At 44.0% G+C, this 9,378-nt stretch overlaps 1 protein-coding gene and 1 pseudogene across 1 annotated transcript; both read left to right on the plus strand.

The window, feature by feature from the left end:
• The first annotated feature begins 560 nt into the window (after window positions 1-560).
• LOC137261000 (heat shock protein 70 B2-like) lies at window positions 561-2,810 on the plus strand (annotated as a pseudogene).
• Window positions 2,811-6,036: 3,226 nt separating this feature from the next.
• LOC137260999 (heat shock protein 70 B2-like) lies at window positions 6,037-8,469 on the plus strand. Its single transcript, XM_067798606.1, has one exon. It carries the CDS (start codon window positions 6,308-6,310, stop codon window positions 8,219-8,221), a length of 1,914 nt encoding a protein of 637 aa, XP_067654707.1. The 5' UTR covers window positions 6,037-6,307; the 3' UTR covers window positions 8,222-8,469.
• The last annotated feature ends 909 nt before the right edge of the window (window positions 8,470-9,378 follow it).

Below are 9,378 nucleotides of genomic sequence, written 5' to 3' on the forward strand. Positions count from 1 at the left end.
CTCCATTTTGAGACTAAGTCAGAATCGTTATGCACGGTCACTTTATCACTGGAAACAGAAAAGTGTGCATAAGGTTTCTATTTAAAATTCCATTTGATTACCCAGTCAAAGCTATACTCGAATATATCTTGTTCAATTAATGTTCTTTCAAGCGTTCTCAACAGTCATCTAGTTTACGACAGCGGGTAGGCTCTCAGCCGAATTTGTTATCACTTGAAACAGAACGAAAACATCAAACGCTGAACAGGAGCAGGCAGAGATAAGCTGGGCCCCGTCTCGCATATCGCAACATAACGGCAAGACAGCTCGCTAGAAGGGTGCTTAGCTTGCGTCGTGTACCAATAGGAGACCTAGTTTTCCTTTTTATAGAATGACGTCACATTCTAGAGGTTTCCGGGAGATACGAAACGAGAGTGCACTACGCAGATCCACGCTGTTGTAGAAACATGGAGAAGGTGAGGGAACTGGTATATATACAGGCGGTCTGTCAGATCACAGTCATACACCGAGCTGGAAGCTTACACGACTGTATACTACGGACACACAGCAAAGCAGAGAGTTATAGCATACGATCTGTCCCTGTGAGATACACTGAAGTGACTTAGTTAAAGACGATAACAGTGGTTGTTGTTGTTTTGAAGTGAAGAGAATGGCGCCTAAAGGAAAATCACCTGCGATCGGCATAGACCTGGGAACCACCTACTCTTGTGTTAGTGTGTTCCAGAATGGAAAGGTGGAGATTATCGCCAACGACCAGGGCAACAGAACGACGCCAAGCTACGTGGCCTTCACTGACACAGAACGTCTGATAGGGGATGCAGCTAAAAACCAGGTGGCGCTCAACCCACAGAACACTGTGTATGATGCCAAGAGACTAATAGGCAGACAGTTCCAGGACAGTGCTGTCCAGAAAGACATAAACATTGGCCGTTCCGTGTTGTCAACAGTTCAGGTAGTAAGCCCAAACTACAAGTAGAGTTTAAAGGGGAAAAGAAGACTTTTGCACCTGAGGAAATCAGCTCCATGGTGCTGAGCAAGATGAAGGAGACGGCTGAGGCCTACCTTGGCCAACAGGTGACTGATGCAGTGATAACAGTGCCTGCCTACTTCAATGACTCTCAGAGACAGGCTACCAAGGATGCCGGGGCCATTGCAGGACTGAATGTATTGAGAATAATCAATGAGCCTACTGCAGCTGCTCTGGCGTATGGTCTGGACAAGAATTTGAAGGGTGAGAAGAATGTGCTTATATTTGATTTGGGAGGTGGCACATTTGACGTGTCTGTGCTGACCATAGATGAGGGCTCCATGTTTGAGGTGCGGTCTACTGCAGGGGATACCCACCTAGGAGGGGAGGACTTTGACAACCGATTGGTGGAGCACTTCCTGCAGGAGTTCAAGAGGAAGACCAGGAAGGACATCAGCAACAACACACGAGCCATGAGACGTCTACACACGGCGTGTGAACGTGCCAAGAGAACTCTGTCCAGCAGCACGGAGGCCAGTATCGAAATTGACTCCCTGTATGAGGGAGTGGACTTCTACTCCAAAATCAGCAGGGCCCGATTTGAAGAGTTGTGTTCCGATCTGTTCCGCTCTACTCTGGAGCCAGTTGAAAAAGCTCTTCGTGATGCGAAGTTGGATAAGTCTCGTATCCATGATGTGGTGTTGGTGGGAGGGTCGACACGAATCCCCAAGATTCAGAAACTGCTGCAGAATTTCATGAATGGCAAAGATCTTAACAAGTCCATCAACCCCGATGAAGCTGTGGCTTATGGAGCTGCAGTGCAGGCTGCCGTACTGAGCGGGGACTCCAGTGATGCCATCAGAGATGTTCTGCTGGTGGATGTTGCTCCACTGTCCTTGGGTATCGAGACTGCTGGAGGTGTGATGACCAATTTGATTGACAGGAACACGAGAATCCCCACCAAGGCTAGTCAGATCTTTACAACATACTCCAACAACCAGCCAGGGGTTAGCATCCAGGTGTTTGAAGGGGAGAGGGCTCTGACAAAAGACAACAACATTCTGGGCAGGTTTGAGCTGACAGGTATTCCCCCAGCCCCCAGAGGCGTGCCACAGATTGAGGTGACTTTTAACATTGATGCTAATGGCATCCTGAATGTGTCTGCAGTTGACAAGAGCACCGGCAAGTCCAACAACGTCACCATCACTAATGATCATGGTCGTCTGAGCAAGGCTGACATTGACAGAATGGTGTCTGAAGCTGAGAAGTACAAGGAAGAGGACGAGAAGCACAAAGAGAGGATCGCTGCCAGGAACCACTTGGAGAACTATGTTTTCAGTGTGAGGGCCAGTGTTGATGAGATGGGCAGCAAGTTGGAGGATGTGGATAAGCAGACAGTAAGCAAAGCTTGCGAGGAGACACTGCGGTGGCTGGACAACAACTCTCTGGCGGAGAAGGAGGAATTTGAGCAGCAGTACAAGCAGCTGGAGAAGCTGTGCTCCCCAGTCATGTCCAAACTCCACAGTCAGGGGAGTGGACAGCAACAGCAGCAGGGTGGGTCCAGCAAGGGTCCCACTGTGGAGGAGATGGACTAGATACACAAAGTCAGAACTGACATCACCGGTATTGAAATAAGACTTGTCAAATGTGAGATATATTGTGTGAATGTTGATGGATATCTGACACATCTATTTTTTGTGAATTGTGTAATTTATTTTGAATGAATGTGTTGATGGTTAAGTGTTGAAATATATGCAATGTTTTTGATTCAGCACACTTTACATGCTGATCCAAAATATGTTATGATGTTTGTTTACAGTTTTGAAATAAATAATGAAAACAATTTGATCATGTTTTTGTTGTTCCTGCATGCAGTGTGTTAGAAATTATATGCACTATCGTTTAGAAACTGGTCAGACATAGGCGATGCTGTTTCTGGGATCTGTAAACCATTGATCCTCCTAGATTTGTGAGGTTGCGTCTCCGAGATTCAAACCCTGGTAAACATTATCACCAACACACAAATTCGGCCAGCTAACCCAGCCAGCCACTGCTGTTATGGCAAAACTTGAAGTCAGAAAGCTGGGTCTAGATCACATACTTTGTGACTTGTTCCCTTCTGACTAGTGTAAATCAGCATGGCTGTAAGCTATGAATACACAATGCGATTTAGAAACTGGTCAAATGTATCATTGAAATTATATGTCCTCAGTAAAGCACAGATTCTAGTACTTGTACACTACTTTTAGTATGAGTGTTAGGACTTTAGTACCACATTGGGCGTAAGACTTAAAGCAGCACACATGAGGAATTGAAAGACAAAAAATTAGTATCAGCTGATGTACATTGAAGCCAGTTACATTTGTTGTAATCTGTCATACAGACCCAGAAGCAAATTCATCCAAGAAAGCCCAAGCAAGTCTAGAAAATATGGCAAGTCTAGATTTCCACAGCTTCAGAGAAAAGGACCTTGGCATGCTTCTTATTGTTTGTTTCATTGCTTCGTTTAATACCAGGCCGTACACACATGTACATGTAATAGCTGTTGAGATCTTAGATACTTACCAAAGTTGTGAGTGCTGAAATCTGTGGGGAAACATTTGGTCGTGGGTAACCTCTAAAGGTACCAGCCTCACAAATCCAAAGATCATGTATTGACTTCTGCAGTAACCTTTAATATTTTTAAAAGCAAACCCAAACTAAGATATCAACAGTTGATGCATGTACATGTATTTTAAAATATGAACAGCCTCAAGCTGAACAGACCTATTGTTGCGCACAAAATATTAAGTGCTGTGAAACTATAGGCCGTCTCATTCACTGTGAGTCATCCCTGAAAAAAAGATAGCTCTAAATATAATACAAATATGGTCAGCTCTAATTACTGGATGGATTTACATTTGAATAATACTATACAATCTTACACAAAATCACCCAATCACAGATGTCAGATGCTTCAGTCTGTACTGAAGGTTAAGTGCCTCTCAAAATTCAGGTTCGGATTTGGTGTGGTGTAACCCGTAGAGACAGTATGGTCAAAGGGAGACAACCCACGAGAATACGCACTGCAAGAGGTCTGTCGCTTAATATATACCAATAGAAAGAAAGAAGCTTAGCAGAACCGCTTTTTAACATACCCAATGTCCATATATTTCTTTTGGAAAAACCTGCTTAAGTGATCGATCAATATCCATGAGTTCCAAGTCACAACCGTGATGCTTCATCGGGACAGACACCAAACAGAGAATTCATACAGTGAAAGGATACAACCTCATAATTACTGACAAGGAAGAATAACAAATCTAGTAATATGATAAAAGGAAAAATATTACGGGTGTTGAACTCGTTCCCCAGTGTTCATGTGTGAAATGACTACCAAGAGTAACCTTACCACACGCAACAACAAACTGAAAGGTGATTTTCCTACACTGAGAAGTAGGAGAAGAGTTCACCGAGCAGTAAAAAAGGTGAAAAGAGGTACCGAAACACAGCTACCATGTATGCATGTGTGGTGTAAACAGAACTGAACTAATCATATGAGTTATGTATGACCCCCAGGTTTTAAAATGACGGGGTAAGCTTATACTTGGTTTGCTTGAACATGTAAATTCCGGATTGCATCATGACATATTGCTCTTGGTTTTGAAACTACCCACGTTTATCAAATTCGGGAAATATAAGAGCTCTAAGTCATCAGAGAACAGCGTCTCCTCTCACAATCTGTTCCACAGTGTAACACTCCGACGTGTTTGTTTTCAATAGTAAATATCAAATTAAACACACTAAATCCTGCTATTTGTCAGTTAGGAGGATACAAAAAGGACACTACGACACGAAGAGATTATTTGTGTTTTCAAATTTGGTCCCCGTACATATAATATTCACCATTATGGTTACCGGTTGCAAATAAATTCTGAACAGGATTGGAGCAGGGAATGGTGGCCACAGGGAGTCTGGGAGGTAAACTATTTTTATAGGTGTGTCAAAGAAAATGATACACATATTTAGGGAGGTCTTCATGGAATAAAGGGGAACTGAAGTATATAAAGTTCTTCGGCATTTTGTCTCTTTGCCCTCTCTCATTGCACAGATTCAGACTCAGGTAAATACTTGGGAGACAGACATACCGTGTTGGAAAATAAGAGGTATACAACGAGATTATAATAGCTCTCAGTCTGATTTAAAACCGAACGTTTATCTCCATTCTACCATAACCGTGTTATTAAGATTTGAAAAGTACACACTGTGATTAAATACAAGAGGTATATATTTAGTCTATACCTCTAAATGGGTGAGTAAGTGAGTTTAGTTTTACGCCGCACTCAGCAATATTCCAGCTATATGGGAGCGGTCTGTAAATAATGGAGTCTGGACCAGGCAATCCAGTGATCAACAACATGAGCATCGATCTGCGCAGTTGGGAACCAATGACACGTGTCAACCAAGTCAGCGAGCCTGACCACCCGATCCTGTTAGTCGCCTCTTACGACAAGCACAGTCACCTTTTATGGCAAGCATGGGTTGTTCTACCCCGGGACCTTCACGGGTCACCTCTGAATGACTTTTATTAACCTATCACAATCCAGTATTTATTTTAGTCATGGTAGAATGGATAATGATTGGTTAATCAAAATCATTCAGAGGTATATAATATCACGCTATATACCTCAGATTGTCCAGTACCGAATGTTTATCTCCTAAATAACGGGAGGGTAATTATATATGTTCAGGACTAAGCAATCTCTGCTTGACACTGATTCCAAAGTTGTACTACATAAGTGACACTATGACACCATTCAGGAAATAATTATACTTCACGATTAATGAAGGGTAACGAAAACGAACGAATCTGCTTAAACTGGTACCCAGCTCTCTGCCTCTTTGCTTTTAATAGTTACTGTACAAGTAATGTAGGGAAGGCTAACCAGTCAATATCTGAAGAATTAACTCCCTTATAGGGAGTTTCCCCAATAAATGACTGGGCTTCTGTCTATCTTAACTTGTAATGGCGCTTAGCTTGCGTCGTGTACCAATAGGAGACCTAGTTTTCCTGTTTATAGAATGACGTCACATTCTAGAGGTTTCCGGGAGATACGAGACGAGAGTGCACTACACAGATCCACGCTGTTGTAGAAACATGGAGAAGGTGAGGGAACTGGTATATATACAGGCGGTCTGTCAGATCACAGTCATACACCGAGCTGGAAGCTTACACGACTGTATACTACGGACACACAGCAAAGCAGAGAGTTATAGCATACGATCTGTCCCTGTGAGATACACTGAAGTGACTTAGTTAAAGACGATAACAGTGGTTGTTGTTGTTTTGAAGTGAAGAGAATGGCGCCTAAAGGAAAATCACCTGCGATCGGCATAGACCTGGGAACCACCTACTCTTGTGTTGGTGTGTTCCAGAATGGAAAGGTGGAGATTATCGCCAACGACCAGGGCAACAGAACGACGCCAAGCTACGTGGCCTTCACTGACACAGAACGTCTGATAGGGGATGCAGCTAAAAACCAGGTGGCGCTCAACCCACAGAACACTGTGTATGATGCCAAGAGACTAATAGGCAGACAGTTCCAGGACAGTGCTGTCCAGAAAGACATGAAACATTGGCCGTTCCGTGTTGTCAACAGTTCAGGTAGTAAGCCCAAACTACAAGTAGAGTTTAAAGGGGAAAAGAAGACTTTTGCACCTGAGGAAATCAGCTCCATGGTGCTGAGCAAGATGAAGGAGACGGCTGAGGCCTACCTTGGCCAACAGGTGACTGATGCAGTGATAACAGTGCCTGCCTACTTCAATGACTCTCAGAGACAGGCTACCAAGGATGCCGGGGCCATTGCAGGACTGAATGTATTGAGAATAATCAATGAGCCTACTGCAGCTGCTCTGGCGTATGGTCTGGACAAGAACTTGAAGGGTGAGAAGAATGTGCTTATATTTGATTTGGGAGGTGGCACATTTGACGTGTCTGTGCTGACCATAGATGAGGGTTCCATGTTTGAGGTGCGGTCTACTGCAGGGGATACCCACCTAGGAGGGGAGGACTTTGACAACCGATTGGTGGAGCACTTCCTGCAGGAGTTCAAGAGGAAGACCAGGAAGGACATCAGCAACAACACACGAGCCATGAGACGTCTACACACAGCGTGTGAACGTGCCAAGAGAACTCTGTCCAGCAGCACGGAGGCCAGTATCGAAATTGACTCCCTGTATGAGGGAGTGGACTTCTACTCCAAAATCAGCAGGGCCCGATTTGAAGAGTTGTGTTCCGATCTGTTCCGCTCTACTCTGGAGCCAGTTGAAAAAGCTCTTCGTGATGCGAAGTTGGATAAGTCTCGTATCCATGATGTGGTGTTGGTGGGAGGGTCGACACGAATCCCCAAGATTCAGAAACTGCTGCAGAATTTCATGAATGGCAAAGATCTTAACAAGTCCATCAACCCCGATGAAGCTGTGGCTTATGGAGCTGCAGTGCAGGCTGCCGTACTGAGCGGGGACTCCAGTGATGCCATCAGAGATGTTCTGCTGGTGGATGTTGCTCCACTGTCCTTGGGTATCGAGACTGCTGGAGGTGTGATGACCAATTTGATTGACAGGAACACGAGAATCCCCACCAAGGCTAGTCAGATCTTTACAACATACTCCAACAACCAGCCAGGGGTTAGCATCCAGGTGTTTGAAGGGGAGAGGGCTCTGACAAAAGACAACAACATTCTGGGCAGGTTTGAGCTGACAGGTATTCCCCCAGCCCCCAGAGGCGTGCCACAGATTGAGGTGACTTTTAACATTGATGCTAATGGCATCCTGAATGTGTCTGCAGTTGACAAGAGCACCGGCAAGTCCAACAACGTCACCATCAGTAATGATCATGGTCGTCTGAGCAAGGCTGACATTGACAGAATGGTGTCTGAAGCTGAGAAGTACAAGGAAGAGGACGAGAAGCACAAAGAGAGGATCGCTGCCAGGAACCACTTGGAGAACTATGTTTTCAGTGTGAGGGCCAGTGTTGATGAGATGGGCAGCAAGTTGGAGGATGTGGATAAGCAGACAGTAAGCAAAGCTTGCGAGGAGACACTGCGGTGGCTGGACAACAACTCTCTGGCGGAGAAGGAGGAATTTGAGCAGCAGTACAAGCAGCTGGAGAAGCTGTGCTCCCCAGTCATGTCCAAACTCCACAGTCAGGGGAGTGGACAGCAACAGCAGCAGGGTGGGTCCAGCAAGGGTCCCACTGTGGAGGAGATGGACTAGATACACAAAGTCAGAACTGACATCACCGGTATTGAAATAAGACTTGTCAAATGTGAGATATATTGTGTGAATGTTGATGGATATCTGACACATCTATTTTTTGTGAATTGTGTAATTTATTTTGAATGAATGTGTTGATGGTTAAGTGTTGAAATATATGCAATGTTTTTGATTCAGCACACTTTACATGCTGATCCAAAATATGTTATGATGTTTGTTTACAGTTTTGAAATAAATAATGAAAACAATTTGATCATGTTTTTGTTGTTCCTGCATGCAGTGTGTTAGAAATTATATGCACTATCGTTTAGAAACTGGTCAGACATAGGCGATGCTGTTTCTGGGATCTGTAAACCATTGATCCTCCTAGATTTGTGAGGTTGCGTCTCCGAGATTCAAACCCTGGTAAACATTATCACCAACACACAAATTTGGCCAGCTAACCCAGCCAGCCACTGCTGTTATGGCAAAACTTGAAGTCAGAAAGCTGGGTCTAGATCACATACTTTGTGACTTGTTCCCTTCTGACTAGTGTAAATCAGCATGGCTGTAAGCTATGAATACACAATGCGATTTAGAAAGTAGTCAAATGTATCATTGAATTATATGTCCTAAGTAAAGCACGGATTCTAGTACTTGTACACTACTTTCAGTATGAGTGTTAGGACTTTAGTACTATATTGGACATAAGACAACTAACTAACTAACCTAGCCAGCCACTGCTGTTATGGCCAAAGTGGAAGTCAGAAAACTGGGTCTAGATCACATACTTTGTGACTTGTGTTCCCCTCTGACTGGTGTAAATCAGCACATGAGCTATGCCAATACCTTGTTCTAAATGTTGATGGATGTGCGTGATGTGGCACCAAAAGACAGATGTAACGAAGTGATTTGATTTTTATACTTCAGGTTGATGCCCTATCAACAAAGGCAACTTGGCAAAACATGATGAGAATTGATAAATTGGGTTTTTTTTAAATATGGTTGCTGGCAGCAAAACCCATGTGTCAGCGATTACCCTCTCTTGGAATTTGCTATAATTGTACAACACCTTGGGTTGCTACTTGACCAACAACAGCTAGAATCTTCAGTTATACATTTCTCACTGATCTGTTGTATTACGGTGGGTCAGTCTAAGCCAGTGATGACGCAGCTTT

Source organism: Haliotis asinina, chromosome 14 (genome assembly GCF_037392515.1).
Source record: "Haliotis asinina isolate JCU_RB_2024 chromosome 14, JCU_Hal_asi_v2, whole genome shotgun sequence".
Taxonomy (NCBI): Eukaryota; Metazoa; Mollusca; class Gastropoda; order Lepetellida; family Haliotidae; genus Haliotis; species Haliotis asinina.